Source organism: Cornus florida, unplaced genomic scaffold (assembly GCF_030987335.1).
Source record: "Cornus florida cultivar Cherokee Brave unplaced genomic scaffold, ASM3098733v1 CherokeeBrave_3.0.0_Hap2_Chr02, whole genome shotgun sequence".
Taxonomy (NCBI): Eukaryota; Viridiplantae; Streptophyta; class Magnoliopsida; order Cornales; family Cornaceae; genus Cornus; species Cornus florida.
The window spans coordinates 29,127,701-29,151,938 of NW_026775572.1; the positions used below are offsets into that span (position 1 = coordinate 29,127,701).

General features: G+C 35.7%; 2 protein-coding genes across 2 annotated transcripts; one reads left to right on the forward strand and one right to left on the reverse strand.

The window, feature by feature from the left end:
* Positions 1–2,555: 2,555 nt before the first annotated feature.
* On the reverse strand, positions 2,556–8,260 carry LOC132294501 (cyprosin-like). The gene is made up of 14 exons (XM_059792385.1): positions 8,124–8,260; positions 6,169–6,530; positions 6,024–6,084; positions 5,766–5,860; positions 5,564–5,676; positions 5,256–5,424; positions 5,094–5,133; positions 4,855–4,919; positions 4,601–4,714; positions 4,428–4,492; positions 3,866–4,019; positions 3,660–3,779; positions 2,954–3,042; positions 2,556–2,817 (listed from the first exon to the last, which is right to left on the reverse strand). The coding sequence occupies exons 2-14, from the start codon at positions 6,514–6,516 to the stop codon at positions 2,733–2,735; spliced, it is 1,518 nt and encodes a 505-aa protein (XP_059648368.1). The 5' UTR covers positions 6,517–6,530; positions 8,124–8,260; the 3' UTR covers positions 2,556–2,732.
* Positions 8,261–14,072: 5,812 nt separating this feature from the next.
* LOC132295933 (uncharacterized) lies at positions 14,073–24,109 on the forward strand. Its single transcript, XM_059794194.1, has 9 exons — positions 14,073–14,078; positions 14,558–14,950; positions 17,009–17,198; positions 21,467–21,504; positions 22,163–22,529; positions 22,613–22,692; positions 22,802–22,942; positions 23,722–23,859; positions 23,903–24,109. Exons 1-9 carry the CDS (start codon positions 14,073–14,075, stop codon positions 24,107–24,109), a joined length of 1,560 nt encoding a protein of 519 aa, XP_059650177.1.
* The last annotated feature ends 129 nt before the right edge of the window (positions 24,110–24,238 follow it).

Genomic DNA, 24,238 nt, shown 5'->3' on the forward strand with positions numbered 1-24,238 from the left:
TGAAAAAGCTAAGTGTTTAGAAATAAAAGTACCTTGGTATTCAGGTTAAAGTCAACAATGACATGGGAGGTCAGTGTTATTTTTGAAATTATAAAGATTTTTATTATTTGCCCTTTCTTTAGGGGAAGTAAATATAATTATCCCTTCCTATTATTATCACGAAGCACGCAGCATGCCACATTAGCATGTAATTACCAAAATGTCCCTAGCTACATTACTAGAACTTTGGTAGAAAAGACACTCAATGCAACATATATACTTTAACTTCTTCTTTTGTTCATTAGATAATTGCTGAAAAACCTAAACCACACATTCTTACTCACCAACATTGCATGCAAGCTGTCTGGCTTTTAGGATTCTTCATAAACCCTAACCCTAATGACAGCCAGAAAAGATTGGCATGCCACCTTGTACTTCAATCTACGGAACCCTTATTGCATTTTTGCCTTTAACTCATTATTAAGATAATGTTTTCTTGTTGTAATCACGTGGGACGATTAATTAATCAATTAAATCTTTTGAGCTTTCTATATAAAGAACTAGCTTGGAAGAATATATATGAGACATTTTTAAAGTGTATATATTTGTGTGTTAGGCTGTTCAATGTGGGCTTGTAAATTCTATAGGGCTTGTTCTGTCGACACGTGTTGATTACTTCTTAATTAGGATCTCCACGAATATCACGTAACCCAATTCAAAAAGACCAATGGTGCTTGATATTTCAAAAAGAAGAACCACTATATGGCAATGAAATTGCGCTATTTTTATTCATACACACTCGCACAACTGCATGGATACATGCAAAATCAAAACACATCCATATACATGCAATATATATATATATATATATATATATATATATAATATGAATTTCATTGTGTGAACATATATTAGAAGTGATAGTTTTCCCAATTCACAATGTTATAAGTTATAACTCTCTCTAGTACTATGATATGAGTGGTTTCATTGGCAAGGGTGAGGGGTATTGTGGTCATTTTAAAAGGTTTTTTTTTGGGGGTTTTAAGGGATTTTTTTCTTCAAAATTGGTCGGAGGGGGCAATTTGCTATAAATTTTTAAATATTAAAAATTTATATGCGCATACTAAATAACAATAGTGCTTTGGCACAATTTTTATATAGCTAAAATATTTTTGCACTTTACCCTTAAAATATAATTTTCATTGTGTGAACATATATTAGAAGTGATCATTTTTCCCAATTTTATTCTTTTTTAAATTAGTGGAGTTGATATTTTAGCTATATAAAAATTGTGTTGTCTTAGAGCATAAAGCTTAAAGTGTAAAAATGTAGGGCCTTAACTTTCCGAAATAAAAAATAAAAAATAAATGTAAGGCCTTTCTATTTTGGGCAGTACTACTTTAATTTAATTCCTACAAGAATATATATGAAATCTATCCAAATAGTGCTAATTAATGGGCTTTTTTGGCATGATTTAATGCGCATTTTTGGAATGATTTGCGCGCATGCATTAGTATCTTACCAACCTCGTTTGCTTGATTTTCTTTAAATTATGAACTGTTGTTGTTATAGGCATTTGATTCTTGCATGTTAGCTCTTTTCATTTTTATTTTTCATTGAACGATATATATGACCGAGGAAAATAATTGTTTGGCCGAGCATTTCAACTGAGCAAACCTTAGCCGTGGGGTGCAACAACCGGAACGCGTTAAAGTGTGCAATTAAGTACTGTTTTGCAGGATGTGTATTCCCTCCTTTTCAAAGTAGAAACTGAAATTATTTCTTTAAAAAGAATCCACATTATGCTGAAGATGATATTCTATTTTTGGTTTCAATTCTTGTCAGAAATGAGTAGAAAACAGAAGAGACATATTTCACTTGTTAAACCAACATTAGAAAAACAATTTTGGTTGTGGTAAATTAATTTCATGTCACACACAAAAATTCAAGAATCATAACTAATCCAAACTTGGAAAATGATATATTATACATAAAATACATCAAACAATATATAAATAAATAAATGTTCAGCAATCCCAAAGAACTAAGATTGTCTTCAGCGGCATGAAATTGAAAATTTTGTTCAATTTCACCAATTCCAATTCCAATTCCAATTCTATACAACTGAACATAGCTTGAATGTTCACAATATATGCTTGGGCTGAGTCCAGATATTCAAGCCTCGTATTGAACTAGCAAACCACATGGGCAATTCTATGCAGCCAAACATAGCCTAAACGTTCACAATATACTGATGGGCCACTCGTATTGAACTACCGGGCGACATGGGATTCTTTGCAAAGCAAATCAGAAAAATGCAATGAGTTGTTTCGTGATCAATTCCTGCACTGGACAGCCCAAAGGGCTAGAACGAACCAGAATAGCCCAAACAACCCAAATTTTGCTCATCCAAATTTGAATTTTTTTTTTCCCCCCTATCATTTAATGAATTGTTTCTTCATATTAAAATCATTCTCTTTTTTCCAAATTGAATTTTAAATGCCTTTCATGAGTAATGCCATCATCTTATAAAAACATGAACAAAAATGGCAATGATTCATGTACAAACAAGCAGGGGTTTAAATAGCATCTCTATGCATTATATTCACATATCAAGTTTCCTCATATCAAGCACACACAAACACATACATATATAATATGATTATATGACCGTGACAGGATTCAAGTACAATCTAGCATTAGGTTACAACTTACAACACCATTACCATTTTTAGAAGCAACAAAAGGAGTCACTAAGTAGCTTCAGCAAAACCCACTTGGAGATTGCCATAGTCGAACACAGTATGATACACCCCCATGAATATATCTCCAAGGATCCTGCATGCATATATGATTATTACCGGCAAAAATTACGTGCACAAGCATGATCCCAAACACGTATATGCTTTTACATGCATAGGCATGCACATATGCATGCATATAATGAATGCTAATAGTGGTGAAGATAACGTACCAGAGAGGGCCGCGAGGAGGAGGCACATCCAAAGCAGTAAATCCGCTAAGGCAGACAGTGGCAATGCCTTCTCCGGTTTTAAGAACGTACTGAAGTAAAACAATTGCGTTTGTTGAAGAAAAAGAATCAGAAGTTAGTCATCCAGATGATATTAATAATCAGTAAATACTATTAAAACAATGGGACAAAAAAAAAAAAATTTCTTTGTTATGTTTCTATTTACTTCCTTTATCACTAATTCACAAGGTTCATGTACACATCAAGCTGAATTTCTTTGAATATTATAAAGTAACATGATTTATATGTATTGAAATTATTACTCTTCACGCCGTCTGATGCAGAACAATATTACAAGTTCACATATTGAAACCTTTCAGGATTTGATGCCCTTTGGCATCAGTTTCTTGAAATTCATTCCTAGTTTTTCACAGATTTTCAAATTTGCAGCCACACTTTGGAAATTGGTATAATCAACTTCACAACAATTCATGATATATATTTCTCCAACTTAATCCCAGTTACCAAATCTTTCCCGGAGTTGGAATGAGTACCAAGACTTAGACTCTATCGATATAAATCTATTTTGTCAGCTGAATGATTATTTCGAACAAGATCAGAGAACAAAATAAGAGCATTATGAATTAGAAGAAACATGGCTACCAAAAATTTACACAAATAGGAACTTAATGTCACTGCAAAATCAAACCTGTTCTGGCGTGAGGCTGTAAGCTTTACTTCCAATGGTGAACGTAATGTTTGGCATGGTTGAAATGCTGTTACAGTCGATAATTGATTCTCCCATTGGACTTGGCAGGCTCTCACAGAGCTGAAAACATAAAAATCAAACATGCATAATACGACACAAGTGTTCAATTGCTTACCAAGGTCGCATAAATTTTGGTAATAACTTACCTGATTCACATACTCTAGCACCTTCTCCTTTGTTCCCTCTTGTTTCAGCTGGTTCTGGAGCCAAACAACAGCCAACTCACAGGCAGTGCACATAGCACTATCCCTAGCCGATATATCCCCATTTTCTTTTTCAACTACTGTTTTGATATTATTACTGCACATGATTGGGTTCAACTATTAACTAAAGGCAGTGTTTAGTGCACTTACTTGTGTACAAAAATAAAACTAGAGCAATTCATTAGGAAAACCATAAAAGGAAATTCGGTATTTGATCAAAAATGGTTCAAAGAAACCCCTTTAAATCAAGTTTAAGAGGAGTTTTAAATTCTAATATGCTTAAACCTTCTTTAAAAAATAAAAAAGGTTTAAGTTCACAGTTCACCCAAGGAAGTCACAGAACAACCACTTCGATTCATTGTGTTCCAGAAGTGATCCACAAGGAAGCACATTCCAGAAATGAAAGGCGAGGGAAACACGGCCTAAGGAATCAACTAATGGCACTAAGATATTTGGAGGCAAGCATTGATAATTAAGACATTATGCAAAATAAGGAGATACTGACCTCACATACCGAGCCCCATTGAAAAAACATAGACCAATCTGTGAACATATTTGATCAGGCGCAGCCTGCAGATCAAGCAAGTCATACCTTAAAACCCAATGTTTAGCCAAAAGTTTAATGAATTTGAAGAAAGTGAAAAGATTAAATTTGAAGTATAATAATTAAAAACTAACCCCTGAAACTAGCAAATCCCATATCATTTCTCCGTACTGCGACACAACTTCTTTACATTCCACGCTCACTATTCCTTCTGCTCCAATGGCATGGTTGATTTGGGTCACAATAGGCTGAAATGAATAGTTTAATTAGAAAGAATTAGTGATCGAGGTATGTGCTTGAAATGAATAGAAATAAAGAAGATGGATAATGTATCAATCTGAAGGATCTGTATGACAGTAAAGTAATTGTCGGAAGGTGAAGCACATACAGTAGGACCAACAAGTAAGGAAGTTCCAGAATCTACAATAGCAGCACAACCCCCCTCACAAAAACCTGAAACAAAATAAAAAGGAACTCATAAAAATTTACAAATTCAATCAATTTTTTTAGGTTTCAAAGAGTACTTAAGGGCATCCACTGTTTCGAGTCTTTGATATCAAAATTTGTCTGCGGTTAAAAGAAAGAATCATATTATACTATGGGGCATACAAATAATGTAATAATTACCTGTCGTACTGTTCCCAATAAAAAATTCGCCCATTTCAAACTGAAGAAAGTACAAGATACAAATCAAATACTTCACGTAAGCAACAACAATATTAATATTTAATTAAAACAATAATTGTTACAGGACAAACATTCTTTGAAACTTTAATCTTTCATCTTTACCTGCCAGTAACCCTTTTGAGTTACAGGTACATAAGTATGCTCTCCCTTGAAGTGTTTTGGATCAACACCACCGAAAACAAGCTCCCCTCCCTCTTTTGCATCTTGATCCCGATTAAGCCAGAAAGAGAATACCTCCTCACTTACAAGACCTTGTTCCACCATGTTGTACCTATACTTTCATCATCAATTGGTGAATCTTAAACATTAAAAACAACAAAGAATAGAGGGAACAAAATATATCCTTCTCTGTCCAAAAAACAAAATTTAGAAAACAATTCAATTACTAAATTTTTTGGACAAAGAAATACCAGACTGGCACCACATTCCCAACTGAAATTTCCTGGAATCCAAGCCCAAGAATCCCATCAAACTTTGCCAAGAGAAAAGAAATACTCCCTTCTCGTGTAGCCTCAATGAAAACCTGAAAGAATAATACATGTATGACTATCACTGAAGGCAATAAGATCAAAATCAACTTTGAAACGGAACTCAGAGAAAACAAAAACTCACTTGATCTTTGACAGTAAGATTACCAACTTTGACGTTATCCTGACTGAAGAAGCCAGAAATTGATCCAGATCCATAATTTATTTCAGCAGATTTTCCTAATTCACATTTCCAAAAGGGTTATTTGAGCATGAATCCCATAATAAAACTAAAAACACACAAGCTTTCTTATATCAAACAACTTACACCTCAATAGTCAATACCATCCCAGTAACAAGAAACTTAAAATATTAGCGAAACACAATAAAGGAATAAATTTACCTATTTTGGTATATGTACTGGACCGGCTTTCCTTGTACTTAGAATGGAATAAGCAAGCAATCTGCATGCAATTTTGATTATTAGGTAATTCTATGAGTAAGATACCATTAGAAAATCTCAAAAAACAAAATTGAGCAGAACTCACAGAAAAATAACATTTTGATGATGGAACCCAGAGATTAGAACTGCCAGTGTCAAATATGACAGTGAATTTCTGCGGGGGTGAGCCTATACCAATCTCCCCATAGTACTGGGCATCTAAATAGTTCTTCAGATATACTATATCTCCATCTGCATCACCCAAATTATGATGCATGTTCTCCACATTCTTTTGATATTTACTTTCCACTCTTGCCATTTTAGCAGCATTTATGCTATCAAGATCCAAGCTTCGCCTCTTCAAACCAATTCTCACTAAGCCATTAGAAGAAGCAGGAAGTAAAGAGCATGCCAACGCCCATAAACAAAACGCCCAAAGGTATTTTCGGCCCATGTTCACAGAATTCCCTGGTTTAAGAATGAATAAAAGGTAAGCTCTACAGTGCATCTATATGATCAGAAATAAAGCAAATGTGAAAATTACTTAATGTTAGCATTTAATACTAGATCGGCATCTTAAAATGCCAACTAAAAGTCTCTTTTGACAAACTCCAAACACTATACATGCATCTATATAGGAGTCAATTCTTCCCAAAATATTCATTATTTTGCAGTTTTACTGGCTTCTTAGAAGCATGAAACATGACGTTGTCAGAAAATGGCTCAATTATGGCCCAGAAACAAATATATAGAACATACCAACTCGCTAAATTAGCGAGTTTGTGGGTGTTAACATAACAAAATCCAGGCCGGACACTTGTTGCTTCAATGTCATAACTTCTCACAGGTCTTTTCTTAATCTACACTTACCCAAAAATAAAATTACAAAAAGCTTCTCGCAGTTCTCAAAATACAAACTAATTTATCTCCAAAAAGAAAGTAGAATATGAAGGTGATCAACAGTTTGAGAAATCTGGTTGTTGGGTTTTGAACATGATATATAATATATATAGTTGGCAAGAGATCCCACGTATAATCTCCTAAAGTCTTCTATAGACAATACAATTGTCCCTTCGTTAAATTTGATTGCAAGTAATGGATAACAATAAAGCTTTTCCATTATATTTCCCAACTGTCATGAAAACACATATACACAGTTTGCTCCAAAATCTCTTTCATCATAAATAAAATCTACCACGTAACCACACCCAAGTAGTTTGATGATCTATGAAATAATGAACCCAAGTTTAAAAGGCTCAAGGAGCTTCCTTAGGATCTTTTGAATTTCATCTTTCTTAATAAAAAAGGCAGAGTGGTCCACATATCGACAAAAGGCGACAAACTATCATGGAAGCACTCTCACCTTAAGCACATCCCCTCAGTCATTAGATTGAGATCTCCCTCGCAATAGACTAACTATAATAAAAAAAATAGATACTTAAAACGGGGAAGAACCGCCCCCAAAAGGCTGAAACTGAGGCACACAGACCGATATTCGACCAATAAAGTCATGATCCCTTTTTAGTAATGATCAAGAGATTTTCAGGAAAGAAACACCCAATACCAATGGATGAAACAAGAGACATAATCAAGGTGTATGCATCAACTTGAATTGTACTTCAATATTGATCAGCAGCAGATCAGTGGGATACTAGACACAAATGTTTCATCAAAGCTGCTGAACACAAATATATAGATATACACAGATATTTATGTATAATTCATATGAAACCCAGACCTGAAAATCAAAATCAAAACAATCCAATCATGGCCATACTAAATAAACACACACAACCCCCACCAAACAAGAATGACCATATGGGTATGAAATTCTGGAGCTGAGTTCCATTAAACCCAACAAACATTCAACTATGAGTGGTACTGAGACCAACATACAAATAACACTGATTATTATTATTTTTTTTTTCAATTCTAAATTTAAGTCCCCGATCACAATAAAAATCAAACAGGTTGTGTGCTATTGATAATCTAACAGATTGTGATTACTATAAATAGCATAGTTCATGTATATACATACTGATCAAGATTTAGAAATCAAACCTTGGTGAAGTCAGAGCAAGTGAAGATGGTTCTTAGAAGACTTGGGTGGTCTAGAGATGAAGAGAGAGTCCATAAAGTAATAGTGTAAATGTAGGATATTTAATCTACATGTGGGGACTAAATTAGCCTTTTTGTCTGCAGCTAAATAAGTAGCATTCAAAGAAAATAAACAAATAATAAAATAGAATTCAGAAAAAGCAAGGCCACGCGCGCTTTGGTTGCACTTGTAATTGCACCTTTGTTTTGGACCAATAATTTGTGTAAAAAATACGAAAATTCCAAGAAGCTTCCAAAAGATACGGATATACAATTTGTCAAATTGAATTCAAAATGGAGAGTGTCTTTGAAATTCGGCTCCCTCGTGTGAGAGTTTCTTATTATTTTTTTTATTTTTGTAATAACTACTATACATGGGTCCGTCCGTCCCATATAAAAGGCGACTCATATTGTTTTGGTTGGTAGTTGGTACAATTGCGACGATGTTATCTTAGTACGAAGTAGTATTTTATTTATGATTAATTCTGTGACAAAATTAAATGTGCTTACACATTATTTAGTACCAAAAAAAAAATTGCTAAACAATAGCATGGTGTTGTTTGATAAGATTGACTATTTTATTTTTTAAAGTAAAAATAAAAGTACTACTAATTTTAAGTTGTAAATTTTTTTCATTTTTGTTTAAATTTAAAATATTTAATGTCCAGTGATAAGTAACATAATTAAATTCTAATTGAATTATCAAAATAATTCTTAAGGTTAATTAACAAAAAAAAAAAAGACGTTGCAGCATGGAAAATGCAACAAACAAGATAAACGACAAAGCAAAGGCCAGAAAAAATAACTACTCCGTACTATGCGTGGGTCAGTCCGTCCCATACGAAGCAGGGAAAAAAGATTATGCAGCACGTGAGAACAATAAAAATAAATGGGGCCAAAGTTTTCTAACCTAGGTGGTAAGATGTCTCATGTTGGCTTTTGGAGTGCACAGATTCGAGACTTGGTACCAACTAACCCCTAACATTTACCCTTCAAAAAAAAAATATGGGCAAGCCCAGTCCAGCGAAACCAGTTGGGCTTATTATTACTTTGGTTTTTATTTGATTCCAAATTCTCACAACGTTATTCATTTTTATTATTTTTTAGCCTGTCAATTAATTAGGTAGGGAATAATACTTGTCTAGAAATTTCATACTTACCACTTGTGTGGCCAAATAATAATGTCACAAGTGTCACTCCAATAAAAAATAAAAGATTTTAAAAGTTATTTGGGTTAAACACAATAAAATCTTAATCAACCCCAAAAAAATTATGTAGAAAGAATTGGATTAAGCTTTTTTATGATGGCGAGACTTGAGAGTTCAAATGTAAACCTAGCCACTCTCTGCTTTTGTAGAAAGAATTGGATTAAACTTTTTTATGATGGCGAGACTTGAGAGTTCAAATGTAAACCTAGCCACTCCCTGCTTTTGTATTTGCGTTAAAATAGGTTTATTAATATTATTCAAATAAATAAAATAAAGTATTTAGTCATGATTTGGTTAAAAAAATAAAATCTGTTTTCTTAAGAATTCTTTTTGGTTGATTAATTATATAAGACAATCATAGATTCATATTTATTTTTACATGTGGGAAGACACCATTAACAAGTGCAAGCATCTACCTTTACACAAACAATTTGGTTGTTTTTTTCCTCATCAACAAGAAGGCAACGGAGGGCTAAACAACACAAACTATGTTTCAAAATAACAAAATCAATATATATATATATATAGTAGTTCACACATGAAATCTAATCACCCACAATCGAAAATCATAATCCAATTCCTTTCATGGATTTGTTTTGAGCAAGATACTTGTAGTTGTAATTCATTAGGGCTTAGGGATTAGGGCAATAGAGTAGCATGTAAAAGAGATAATTAGATATGGATTTGATTTGGATCTTACTGGATTTAACCTAATTAACTTCTTAAATCTTTTATTAATATATTTTTTTTATATTGTAGGGACACTTGTCACTTTGTTGTTGGCCACATCGATGGTAACTATAAACATTATACTCATCGATAAATAGGAAAGTATTGTCCTTAATTAAGTAAGGGAAGAAACAAACCTAGGATTAATATGGTGGGGGCACTCTAAACTTGGCCTTTTTACCATGGGCAACACAACCACACCTAAATTCTCACAACATGAACATTTTAACTTTGGCTTTAAATGACAATGATTTACTTTTCAGAAGAAGTCATAGCTGGTGGTTCCTCTCTGTGTAAAGGTTTCATGTTCGGTCAGGATTGGGGAGCGTCTGGTCTCCTGTGTTCTTCTTCGGGTGTTTGTGTGGTTGTTGGTTCTTTGGGTTTTTGTATAGCGTTTTGGGTTGGCTTTGGTGGCTCCAATTTCAGTTTGTGTGGTTGCTATGGTGGCTGTGGTTGCTGGTTCTTTGTTTTTGATTTGTTCTTCAACGGTTTCTGATCAGGGTTTTCGGGTTGATTTTTGGTGTTTACTGATCTTGCTTTGGTTGTTCTTGTTGGGTGCTCAGTTTGCTTTGGTGTTTCGGAGGTGTGGATTGCGTGGTTCGGTGCCGGTTCACGTTCAGGCATTGCAGGTTCTATGGATTTCAGTTGTGTATTAGTTATTTTCGTTGGTTGCTTAGCACGCTTTGGTGTTTCAGATAGTGGATCGCGAGGGTTCGGCGCCGATTTCAGTTCCGGCGTTGACGGTTAGGCGGTCTTGTTTCTGTGGTTTCCTGTGTGGCTATGTGTTGTTTTGTGGTTCAATTGTTTTTGTTGGGATTTATATTCCCTGGCATAGTAAATTCCTATTTGAATTATAGTGACATACGGTCATGACATATTTGAAATATTTATAATTTATATAATTGGTGAATTCAATGTATTATGTTTCGATTTATTATGGAATTGATAGTGTCCACTTGATTACAAGAAATATTTATAAATGTATGTGATGGCGATCAACACATGAATATAAATAGTAATCATAAATTATTCGTAGTCGATAATTATGGATGGAATCATTATTAACTAAGACTTGGATCCGTGTTAAGTTGAGATATATTGCGAGAGCCGTCGTATGCAATTGTTTCCTATCACTGTCATAGCATTTGACTCTTAAGTATGAGAGAAGTATAGACTCTTTTATTAATTAGTAATTACTTTGATTTGTTCAGCGGAATTTTCGGAATCCTTGAACCTGCACTTTGGGTAATTATGTAATTAATAGTTAGAGGGTTATATTTTTAATATTTGCATCATTGCTACTTGTATTTTTTTTGTATTGATTATGGTTGATCGTAAAGTAAATTCGAAGGCCTTCGTATGTTTTTAGACAAAATGATTTATTATATATTTATTTATTTTAATTATTATTTTTGTCAAACAAATGCTTTATTGTGATCAAGCCGAAAATAATTAGAGGTATCAAAATAAATATATTAATTAAGTAGTCAGATTGATGGCTTTATTTATCTGATAACTAATTATGCATAGAGGGGTCAAAGTGCAATATTGACTTAGAGGTTATTTATTATTTTATTGGAGTTCAATTAATTTCTTTTAGTGCAGTAGAAATTAATTTATGAATTAATTGAATTGGGTCCATGGATCGGGCCAATTATTAATTCATTATAATCAAGAAAATAATGAGCCCAAAGGATTCTCACTCATAGCCCAACTTGATATTTGAATCATATTAGATTTGAGACATGTCAATTAGAGATTGAGAATGATTTATTGTTTCCTTTTCTTATCATTATGTTGCCTATATATACATGGTTCGTGTATATTTTAGGGGAGACTTTTGGAAGAAAAAGGAATATATATTTTCTCTCTCTAGAATTCTAGAGTTCATGTTCTCATCTAATGGAGGCTCACACAAGTCTAGTTCTCCAAGGTTATTCATGAAGGCTTATGGGTGATTTCTAAAGGCAAGACCATTACCAAGAAAATGGAGATCTAATGAGAAAGCATCTAGCAAAGGGATCTATAATAAGTGAGAACATTCACTTTAGAGGAGAGATCTAAAGTTTACTCAAACCTTTGATGTAAGTAATCAATCTATTAATTGAATGATACATCATGTTTTATTTTTGTATAAAACTTGTTTCTATGTGACGAATCAAGATATATGTATGAAAATCCCTCAGAAAGTTTTTAAAACTTTCATGTTTCCCATAGTTTTGTGGGCTGGGCTTTTCACTATTTGGGCTGTGGAGGTTTCACTTGTTTTTTTTGTTGTTGGGTTTTATTCTTGTCCATTTTGATGCTGTGTTTTGCAGGTCCAATTTAAAGTGTTGGGTCCAGGACCATGTGTTCAGCTCGGGGTTCTCCTTCACGGCGCTGTTCTGCTGCGTCTTTCGGTTTATTGCAACCTTCTTCTTCTCTTTCTTCGTATTCTAATCATCAATCTGAATATTTTTCTGGTTGCAATACTGGTTTTCACAATATTATTGTATGGAATTGCCAAGGGCTGGGGTCTGTTTCTACGGTTCAGCAACTTAAACGATTGAAATCTTAGTACTCTCCGGATATTATTGGTGTTCTTGAAACCAAAAATTTGCGGCGGACCTTATTTGTTCAACAATTATTGGGTTTTTCTAATAGTTGCTTGGTAAAGCCTGATGTGATTGCGGGTGGTCCGCCCTTTACTGATAATGTGCAGATACTGGCGGTGGATAAAACCCGTTTTTCTATTATTGTTGTTGTTCTGTCCCATAATCAGATCCCATGGTTTTTTTCTCTTTTATATGCTAGTACAGTGGACCGGGAAAGAGCTTTGCTATGGGAGTATTTTGTTCATAACGCTCACCTTTGGTCTGGTCGGTGGGTTCTGATTGGTGATTTTAATAATATTTTACATATTTCTGAAAAACATGGGGGCAGAGTTAAGAAAGGGAGGCAGCTTCGGTCCTTCCGTAATTTGTTGGATCGTTGTGCTTTGGTGGATATCGGTTATGTGGGTTTTCCTTTTACCTGGTCTAACCAGCGAGATGGACCTGCTAATATTCAGGAGGCTTTGGATCGAGCTTTGGCAACGAAAGATTGGATATCTACTTTTCCTCGGACTCAATTATCTCATCTTTCAATAGTGGGATCCGATCACTTTGCTTTGCTTCTTGAACTTTTGCCTGTCGTACGGCCTTAGAAACAGCAATTTCATTTTGATGCTCATTGGACTTTGTTGGAGGATTGTGGGCAAATTGTTGATTCGGCTTGGTTTATTCCGATAACTGGTTCGTCTCAATTTCAGTGGGCTCATAAATTCAGGCACTGTAAAGCTGATCTTATTAGGTGGTCTAAGCTCCGAAATCTTAATTCCCGAGCTCGTCTTGATAGTACGGTTGCTCGGCTTCGTGAATTGAAAGCTCAAACTTCTACTTATTGTCATACGGATGTGGTTCACTTAGAAAAAATTTTAACTTCTTGTTGGTTAGAGGAAGAATTATTTTGGAAGCAGAAGTCCTGCCTTCTTTTGTTGCAAGAGGGGGATCGTAATACCAAATTTTTTCATGTCGCTGCTAAAAGGAGGCGCGGCTGTAATACCATTTCAGGGGCTTTTGATGCAGGGAACCAGTGGGTGACTGATGAACATTCTATTCAATCAGTGTTTTTGAGTTATTTTCAGAGTTTATTTCAGTCTTCCCGTCCTACCAATATTGATCAATTTTTGTGGTATGCTCTTGTGCGAATTTCTGATAAGATGAATGCCAATATTTTGTTGGTCCTGTCGGAGTTGGAAGTGAAGCAGACTATTTTTTTAATTCAATCGATGAAAGCCCCTGGACCAGATAGGATGACCCCGCTGTTCTATCATAAATAGTAAGAGGTAATTAAAAGGGATATTGATGCTGCTGTCTCTAGCTTCTTTGCTACGGGAAATTTGTTATCCAGTTTTAATCATACTAATGTCGTTTTAATTCCTAAGATTCCATCTCCGATGCAGGTTAGTCATTACAGACCTATTTCTTTGTGTAATGTATCTTATCGGATTATTGCAAAAATAATGACTAACCGCTTGAAAGGGATTATTGGCTCCCTTATCAATGATTCCTAAAGTGCGTTTGTTGTTGGTCGTCATATTACGGATAATATTTTAATTATTCATGAAATTTTGCATTATTTAAAAAATAAAAGAAAGGTGAGTAAGGCGTGGTTGGTGTTGAAACTTGATATGAGTAAAGCTTATGATCGAATTGAGTGAGACTTTTTTTTTTGCATATGCTGTCTAAGCTGGGCTTGAACGATCATTGGATTCAAATGATAACCGCATGCATATCCATGGTTTCTTACTCTTTAAAACTTAAAGGGAGTTCGGTGGGTTTTTTCACACCGTTAAGGGGATTGCGTTAGGGCGACCCTCTATCTCCGTATCTTTTTATTATCTGTGTTGAAACTCTTTCTCTTGCTCTTTTGCGTGTCCAGCAAGCCCGATTGTTATCTGGTATTTGTATTTATCGGGGTGCTTCGTCTATTTCTCATCTTTTTTTTGCTGATGATTCTATTGTGTCTTGTGTTACAGTTCAAGAGGAAGTTTATATTTTGAAACGCATTTTGGCAGATTATGAACGGGCTTCTAGACAGCAAGTGAATTTTAGTAAATCATCTATTTTCTTTTCAAAGAATGCCCCCGGATCAGTGCGTCGATTTCTTAATCGATATTTGGGATTGCAAATGCAAAGTTTGCATAGTCGGTATCTTGGTGTGCCGGCAATTTTGGGACGATCCAAGCAAAATGTGTTTCAGTTTTTGCTGACAAAAATCCAGGACAGATTATCTTTTTGGAAGGCGAAGTCTTTGTCCTCGGGTGGGAAAGAGGTTTTGATTTAGGCTGTGTTGAGTGCTTTACCTACGTACGTTAGACCATCTCCAATGCTAAAAGTTATTTTCGGATGCCAAATCTATATTTTGACAGGTGTTACAGTGTCAAAATGCTACATTTTAGCAATTATGCTACAATGGTGCATTTCATGCAAAATGCTATTTTTTGACACAACCACCATTCCATTTCAACTATCATTCCCACCATTTATATTTGCATCAATAATATTAATATTAGGTATATTCCAAGTTAAGTTGTAGACGTTAGAAGGAAATTAAAATTAAACCTAATTAAAAAGAAGCAAAAATCTAAAATATCTGGTCAAAAAAGGACCAAAAACGAAAAAAAGAAAAAAAAAAAAAAGAGATAAAACAAAATGATATATATATTTTTAAAATACATATGGATGTGTCTAATTGTTGTATTCACTATCTTCAAGCCTAAGGACACATGAACCAACCTATATATCTGTACCTTGAACTTATTTTTAAAAAAGATAAATTAAAATGAGACAATTTTATGACCAAAATCATATGATAAACCTAAATTATCAATATGCTTCCTAGTTGCATATTGGACTTGGAAAATCCCAACACCTATACTCAACATGTCTTGTTTCAAAATGCTACTTCTAACATTTCACACTTCTATAGAAGAATTGATGTAACATATATTTCAATTAAAAAAAGTACATCAAACAATTACCACTACTTTTTTTTTTTTCCCAGTAAATTTGTTCCAATTTTATCTGATGTCCGGAAAGAAACTATAACTTGAATTTAGCATAAAATTATCTAATTGAGCTGCACAAGTAATTGAGACACATACATTATCATGATTACACAAACATCACATGAGAAAGAGCTTACCAAGTAAAGAAAAAGAAGCCGATATCTAGAGTTGAAAATTTCTCAGCAAAGATCTTAGAAGGTTTGGAGACCCTGTAATTAACATTAAAGTATTTGAATTTATATTCTCATCAATAATCTAACTAAAAAACTCTTGTTGCATATCAAACAAAATCAAAAACCCAATTCACCCAAATTTTCCCTCACGTATATTGCGATCATTTAAAAAAATAATAATATTAATGAATCAATTTTTGATTGATTCTGCTTTCTGGAAGATTTAGATTAGAGGTGAGAGGAAGATAATGAACAACAGTGTACCTTAGAGGACAGCAATGGATTGACGGTGACCCGGCAACGAATCAGAGAGACAACGATGAGGGAGAAAAAGGGGTTTATGAGTCTAACCATAAATTATGAGTTTAATAACGATGAGGAAGAGCAATGGATTGACGGTGACCCGACGATGAATTGGAGAAATAATGATGAGGAAGAGATTAACTTTTTGTTGCTGGTCGCCGGTCTCTTCCGTTTCTGTTGCCACCGTTCTCTTCTCTCTCTCTATTGCCTTAGACAAAACAAGAGCGAAATAGGAGTCGTCCTTTCTTTTCTGTAGCCCCAGCCCATATAGCAATTGCTATTTGTTTTACTACAATTGGCATAAGAAATAGCAAAGTTAAATAGTAGCGGCCCATATAACATTGCATTGGAGAGCCCAGTTTTAAGCCCACCTGCTATATTTTGAATTGGCAGCCCATATGGCAGCCCCATTGGAGATGCTCTTATGTATTCTTTTAAACTTCCCATCTTATTGTGTCAAGATTTGATGAAGCATATTCGTTCTTTTTGGTGGTGTAATAAGGATAAAAATGGGGCAATTAATTGCATTCATTGGGATCTTCTTGCCGGAGTAAGAATTCGGGTGGACTTGAGTTTCAAGATCTAGAGGCTTTCAATTTAGCCCTTTTAGCGAAGCATGCTTGGCATTTTCAGGTTACGAAGAAGGGGTTGGTGTATCAGCTTTTTAAGGCCAAGTATTTTCTTTCTTCGTCGTTTTTGGATGCTTCATTAAGGTCTAATCCTTCCTGGGGTTAGCGTAGTATTTGGTCTTCTCAGGCTTTATTGCGTCAGGGCTTACGCTCATTAATTGGGAATGGTATCTCTACGCATGTTTGGAATAATCATTGGGTTCTTATGATGCTGTAGAAACTTTCACCACCCACGGTTCATATTCCTTTCTCTTCTGTCGCAGATTTGATTAATCTTGCTACGTCTTCGTGGAAAGTGGATGTTTTGGATCAGTTTTTCCATCCTCTTACGGTGCAAGAAATTCTCAAAATTCACGTCAGCCGGTGGAATAAATCGGATGTTGTCATTTGGGCTCCAGAGAGGTCGGGTAAATTTTCAGTTCGGTCTGCTTAGAAATTGGCAATTTCAATGTCTCACTTTTCTGGGGTTGCTTCACCCTATTGTTCTTGGTCCTCTATTTGGCGGTGTCGTACTCTGTCTAAGGTGCAACACTTTCTTTGGCGCTGTTGTCTTAATGCATTGCTGGTTCGGGTTTCTTTGTTGACAGTGGTTGTGCTATGTCGCTGTTTTGTCCTCATTGTGGTTTATATGAGGAATCTATGGTGCATTTTATTTTTTTGTGCCCCCATTCTTTTTAAGGCCAAGTATTTTCCTTCTTCGTCGTTTTTGGATGCTTCATTGGGGTCTAATCCTTCCTAGGGTTGGCGTACTATTCGGTCTTCTCAGGCTTTGTTGCGTCAGGGCTTACGCTCATTGATTGGGAATGGTATCTCTACGCATGTTTGGAATGATCATTGGGTTCCTATGCTGCCACAGAAACTTTCTGTAATATTTGTGATTTTTATATATTTATATATATGTATGTGTGGTGGTAAGTGAATAATATATATATATGTGTGTGTATATATATATATATATATATATATATACACAATAAAGTTAAAGGTGATATTTTTTTTAAAAAAATGAGTGGGACCACCTCATTCTTTTAAGCCATTACAAATAAAACCCATTTTCTTTCTCTCGGCAGATTATCTCTCTCCCTCATTTCTTGCATTTTTTTCTGTTTCTTTTGCCACAAATTCAAGGCTTGATCTAACCTTACCCTTTGTGAATTTGATAGTACCTCTTAAGGCAATATTGGAGAGCTCGTTGAGGCCGTTATTTTGATCGGAGCAAAGTTCAATTTGGTCACCCTTTGTATTTCAATTTTTGGGCTGAAAATGGGGTTTTCTTCATTTCTTGAGGTAAGGGTGCTCTAATCCACAATTTCTTAGATTTCTTGTGAATATTTCCTTTAATTTGACTCTAAGCATGCTTAATTGTAATTATCTTGAATATGTTTATTGTGGTTGTTGGTATTTAAGGTGATAAAGGCATGTTATGTGTTAAGTGAGCTTATGAATATGATTAAATTCTTGTGGTGAAGAAGCATGCTTAGTATTGATGTATTATATGTCCTATGATTTTAAATTGCTATGAAAAGTGATGTTGTAGTTATGAAAATAAATGACTTTGTTTTATACCTTATGTATTTAAGTTGTTGGATTTGCGAATTGAAAGTATGTAAAATGCCATGATTTAGAAATATGAGAATGTGATATTGTGTGAAAATTCATGTTTTAAACATGCTTGAATGATGTGAATGATGTGAATGCGATTTCATATTGTCATGGCATTAAAGGATTTGCATAATTCATGCATTACCATTGGGAAAGTAAAGGGAAAAGTTTGTTTTAAAAACAAATGAAATTGTATTTGGGAAAAGTTTTTTTTGAAAAGTGTTTATGAAAATCGGACACCTAGGAGGCGCTTAGCGGTCCGTGTTGTTAGTGTAGTCTAGAAGGGAATATAGTTGAGCTAACTAGGCCGGATGTGACGCCTTGGAGGTGCCTTGGGTCGGATTGCACTAACGGTTTGGAAGTTGAAACGGTATTGTTTCGGAAATGGGAAGCGACATGGCATGGCAAGGCATTTTATTGGAATACATTATACATTTGGTGGTTAGACGACTTGCCTATATATTTGTTGATATTATCGTTGTTTTACTTATTTTCCCCGAGGCATGATCCCATTTACTTATACTCTATTCCTTATGTGGATTCACCGGGTCGTAAGAAGTGTGTCTTAGACACTTCCTACTGAGCGTTTAGCTCACCCCATTATTTTAACATTTTTTATTATACGGAAAGGAAGTGGTGGATGATGCTCCTCCACAGGTTTTGATGGGTTAGTGGACTGTTTGACCTATTTTGTAGCTATGATCTCATTTTATTATTATTATTCTTATTATTTATAAACCCTGGAATGACACGTATATTATGTATTGCCATAGGAAAGGACGGTAACGTCTTTAGTTGACCTCGGGTTCGGGTAAGGACCCGGTTAGCGATTCGAACCGTCGGGTTCGGGTCGTTACAAATTTGGTATCAGAGTGTTAGGTTCGAAAACCTAAGGACGACGGGTAGGGTTGACCGAAGTGGGACTTGAGTGATTTAAAGGTGTTGTATGTTAAAGTGTTTGTTGTTTTGAGAAGCATGCCTACTTGTTACTTGCTTATATGATTACAGTTTTGAAAGCATACCTTTTTGTTAAGTGCTTACGTGTTTAAATTGTCATTATATGTAAATGAAGTGTTTATGTTATTTGGAAGCATATTATATATGACAAGATGGAAAAAATGAGATGCATGACGATGGCAAGCAGTAGGCACAGTTGGTGCAATTTTCTTTTATGCTAATGTGACAAGTAATGAGCATGGGTATGTAATGGTGTAGTTAAATGTTAGGCAGTGAGTGTTCGATCTGACAGAGATGTGTAGATTAGAGTTGAGCTTGATTGTGAGATAGACGGTCTATGTCTGGAGTTTTGTGTGTCCTTTTAAGGAGGAGTTGAGATTGGATATTGTCATGTTCGGTGGTCTAGAGACCATTCTTCTTTCGGGCTTCTGAGTCTTGCGTAGTAGCGTAAAGTGGATTGATGTCCGTTGAGAGTCGGATGTAGGGCCTAGTTGGTCTCGTGTTCTGATGTCGTGAGTAATGAGTACCCTCATAGGGTGGTGAACATTGTGTTTTTGTGGCAGTGGTGTGTGATTGCTTGATGACATCCGGTGTCAAAGACAATAATGTTGGTGAGTTTTTGGTTTTGGAGTTTTGTGAGGTGTTCTCGGGAAGGGGTATGGTTGTGCATCTCCTTCTTTAAGAAGGGTAAATTTCGAGGACGAAATCTTTTAAGGAGGGTAGTTGTAATATTTGTGATTTTTATATATTTATATATATGTATGTGTGGCGGTAAGTGAATAATGTGTGTATATATATATATATATATATATATATATATATATATAATAAAGTTAAAGGTGATATTTAAAAAAGTGAGTGGGACCCACCTCATTCTTTTAAGCCATTACAAATGAAACCCACTTTCTCTCTCTCGGCAGATTATCTCTCTCCCTCATTTCTTGCATTTTTTTCTTTTTCTTTTGCCATAAATTCAAGGCTTGATCTAGCCTTACCCTTTGTGAATTTGATAGTACCTCTTAAGGCAATATTGGAGAGCTCGTTGAGGCCGTTATTTTGATCGGAACAAAGTTCAATTTGGTTACCTTTTGGATTTTAATTTTTGGGCTGAAAATGGGGTTTTCTTCATTTCTTAAGGTAAGGGTGCTCTAATCCACAATTTCTTAGATTTCTTGTAAATTTTTCCTTTAATTTGACTCTAAGCATGCTTAATTGTAATTATTTTGATTATGTTTGTTGTGGTTGTTGGTATTTAAGGTGATAAAGGCATGTTATGTGCTAAGTGAGCTTATGAATATGATTAAATTCTTGTGGTGAAGAAGCATACTTAGTATTGATGTATTATATGTCTTATGATTTTAAATTGTTATGAAAAGTGATGTTGTAGTTATGAAAATAAATGACTTTGTTTTATGGCTTATGTATTTAAGTTATTGGATTTGCGAATTGAAAGTATGTAAAATGCCATAATTTAGAAATATGAGAATGTGATATTGTGTGAAAATTCATGTTTTAAACATGCTTGAATGATGTGAATGAGATTTCTATATTGTCATGGCATTGAAGGATTTGCATAATTCATGCATTACCATTGGGAAAGTAAAGGGAAAAGTTTGTTTTAAAAACAAATGTAATTGTATTTGGGAAAAGTTTTTTTTGAAAAGTGTTTATGAAAATCAGACGCCTAGGAGGCGCCTAGCGGTCCGTGTTGTTAGTGTAGTCTAGAAAGGAGTATGATTGAGCTAACTAGGCCAGATGCGACGCCTTGGAGGTGCCTTGTGGTCGTGGATAGTTAGTCAACCCTCCATTCGTGACGCCTTGGAGGTGCCTTGGGTCGGATTGGACTAACAGTTTGGAAGTTGAAACGGTATTGTTTCGGAAATGGGAAGCGACATAGCATGGCAAGGCATTTCATTGGAATACATTGTACATTTGGTGGTTAGACGACTTGCGTATATATTTGTTGATATTATTGTTGTTTTACTTGTTTTCCCCAAGGCATGATCCCATTTACTTGTACTCTATTCCTTATGTGGATTCACGGGGTCATAAGAAGTGTGTCTTAGACACTTCCTACTGAGCGTTTAGCTCACCCCATTATTTTAACATTTTTCAGGATACGGAAAGGAAGTGGTGGATGACGCTCTTCCACAGGTTTTGAAGGGGTAGTGGACTGTTTGACCTATTTTGTAGTTATGATCTTATTTTATTATTATTATTATTATTTATAAACCCTGGGATGACACGTATATTATGTATTGCCATAGGAAAGGACGGTAACGTCTTTAGTTGACCTCGGGTTTGGGTAAGGACCCGGTTAGCGATTTGGACCCTCGGGTTCGGGTCGTTACACTTTCACCACCCACGGTTCATGTTCCTTTCTCTTCTGTCACAGATTTGATTAATTCTACTACGTCTTCGCGAAAAATGGATGTTTTGGATCAGTTTTTCCATCCTCTTATGGTGCAAGAAATTCTCAAAATTCACATTAGCCGGTGGAATAAATCGGATGTTGTCATTTGGGCTCCAGAGAGGTCGGGTAAATTTTCAGTTCGGTTTGCTTATAAATTGGCTATTTCAATGTCTCACTTTTCTGGGGTTGCTTCACCCTATTGTTCTTAGTCCTCTATTTGGCGGTGTCGTACTCTGTCTAAGGTGCAACACTTTCTTTGGCTCTGTTGTCTTAATGCGTTGCTAGTTCTGGTTTCTTTGTTGACTCATGGTTGTGTTGTGTCGCCGTTTTGTCCTCATTGTGCTTTATATGAGGAATCTGTGGTGCATTTTATTTTTTTGTGCCCCCATTCTTTTTAAGGCCAAGTATTTTCCTTCTTCGTCGTTTTTGGATGCTTCATTGGGGTCTAATCCTTCCTGGGGTTGGCGTAGTATTTGGTCTTCTCAGGCTTTGTTGTGTCAGGGCTTACGCTCATTGATTGGGAATGGTATCTCTACGCATGTTTGGAATGATCATTGGGTTCTTATACTGCCGCAGCGACTTTCACCACCCACGGTTCATGTTCCTTTCTCTTCTGTCACAAATTTGATTAATCCTGTTACGTCTTCGTGGAAAGTGAATGTTTTGGATCAGTTTTTCCATCCTCTTACGGTGCATGAAATTCTCAAAATTCACATCAGCTGGTGGAATAAATCGGATGTTGTCATTTGGGCTCCAGAGAGGTCGGGTAAATTTTCAGTTCGGTCTGCTTATAAATTGGCTATTTTAATGTCTCACTTTTCTGGGGTTGCTTCACCCTATTGTTTTTAGTCCTCTATTTGGCGGTGTCGTACTCTGTCAAGGTGCAACACTTTCTTTGGCGCTGTTGTCTTAATGCGTTGCTGGTTCAGGTTTCTTTGTTGACTCGTGGTTGTGCTGTGTCACCGTTTTGTCCACATTGTGGTTTATATGAGGAATCTATGGTGCATCTTATTTTTTTGTGCCCCCATTCTTTTTAAGGCCAAGTATTTTCCTTCTTCGTCGTTTTTGGATGCTTCATTGGGGTCTAATCCTTCCTGGGGTTGGCGTAGTATTTGGTCTTCTCGGGCTTTGTTGCGTCAGGGCTTACGCTCATTGATTGGGAATGGTATCTCTACGCATGTTTGGAATGATCATTAGGTTCTTATGCTGCCGTAGAAACTTTCACCATCTATGGTTCATGTTCCTTTCTCTTCTGTCGCAAATTTGATTAATCCTGCTACGTCTTCGTGGAAAGTGGATGTTTTGGATCAGTTTTTCCATCCTCTTACGGTGCAGGAAATTCTCAAAATTCACATTAGCCGGTAGAATAAATCGGATGTTGTCATTTGGGCTTTAGACAGGTCAGGTAAATTTTCAGTTCGGTCTGCTTATAAATTGGCAATTTCAATGTCTCACTTTTCTGGGGTTGCTTCACCCTATTGTTCTTGGTCCTCTATTTGGCGGTGTCGTACTCTGTCTAAGGTGTAACACTTTCTTTGGCGCTGTTGCCTTAATGCGTTGCTGGTTCGGGTTTCTTTGTTGACTCGTGGTTGTGCTGTGTCGCCGTTTTGTCCTCATTGTGGTTTATATGAGGAATCTGTGGTGCATCTTATTTTTTTGTGCCCCCATTCTATTCAAGTGTGGAAGATATCTCCGTTGTATCTTGATTTTTTGGATTTTTTTTTTCTACTTTCCGGGATGGATAGAGATTTTTGCTGCATCGGGCTATGATCTCATCGGAGTTTGAGGGGGTGCTTAATCTGATTTCCTTTTGTATTTGGGGTATTTGGAAGGCGAGAAACCGGTTGATCTTTAATGGGATATTATGGAGGCTTGAGGTTGTTGTAAGGAAGGCGGTTGCAAACTGTTAGGAGTTTACAGATGCTAGGTCCCTCTGTTCCTCCTTAAATCTAGTGCAGGATAACAATTTGGTGGATTCTTGGAGTCCTCCTCCTTTTGGAATTGTTAAGTGTAATTTTGGTACTCCGTTTAATCAGCAGTCTTTGATGGAGGGAGGTGGAGCTGTTTTCCGAAATTCTTGTGGTGTAGTGGTTATGGTGGTTATTTTTTGCCCCTTTTTCTGCTTCTTCTTCTTTGCAGGCGAAATTTATGGTGTGTCAATGTGCTATTCTCTGTACTTTTGAATTGGGTTTTTCTTATTTATGGTTTGAATCCGATGCCAAAGTTGACTTGGATGGGGTGTTGGGTGGGGCGACTTGTCCGGCGAAAATTGCTCCTATTTGTTTTGATATTAATTTAGATCTTCGACAATTCTCATATGTCACTTTAACTTGTGTGCGTCGTTAAAGTAATACGGTGGCTCATGCTTTGACAATTCTTTTGCGACCTAGGCTTGGGACGGATCAATTGTTGGATTATCTTCCTCTTTCAGCTACGTCTTTTGCGGTGGCAGATGTTGGAAGCTAATTTTTTTTA

Excerpts from the sequence above, each read along its gene's own strand:
- LOC132294501 (XM_059792385.1), bottom strand. The coding sequence starts at position 6,516 with ATGGGCCGAAAATACCTTTGGGCGTTTTGTTTATGGGCGTTGGCATGC. Across the intron at positions 4,020-4,427 it reads AATGGGGCTCGGTATGTGAG|TAATAATATCAAAACAGTAG; the intron begins GTCAGTATCTCC and ends AATCATGTGCAG. Across the intron at positions 3,043-3,659 it reads ACAGCCTCACGCCAGAACAG|TACGTTCTTAAAACCGGAGA; the intron begins GTTTGATTTTGC and ends GTTTTACTTCAG.
- LOC132295933 (XM_059794194.1), top strand. Across the intron at positions 17,199-21,466 it reads TTGGGCTCCAGAGAGGTCGG|GATACGGAAAGGAAGTGGTG; the intron begins GTAAATTTTCAG and ends AACATTTTTCAG. Across the intron at positions 22,530-22,612 it reads TTGGGCTCCAGAGAGGTCGG|TCCTCTATTTGGCGGTGTCG; the intron begins GTAAATTTTCAG and ends TATTGTTTTTAG.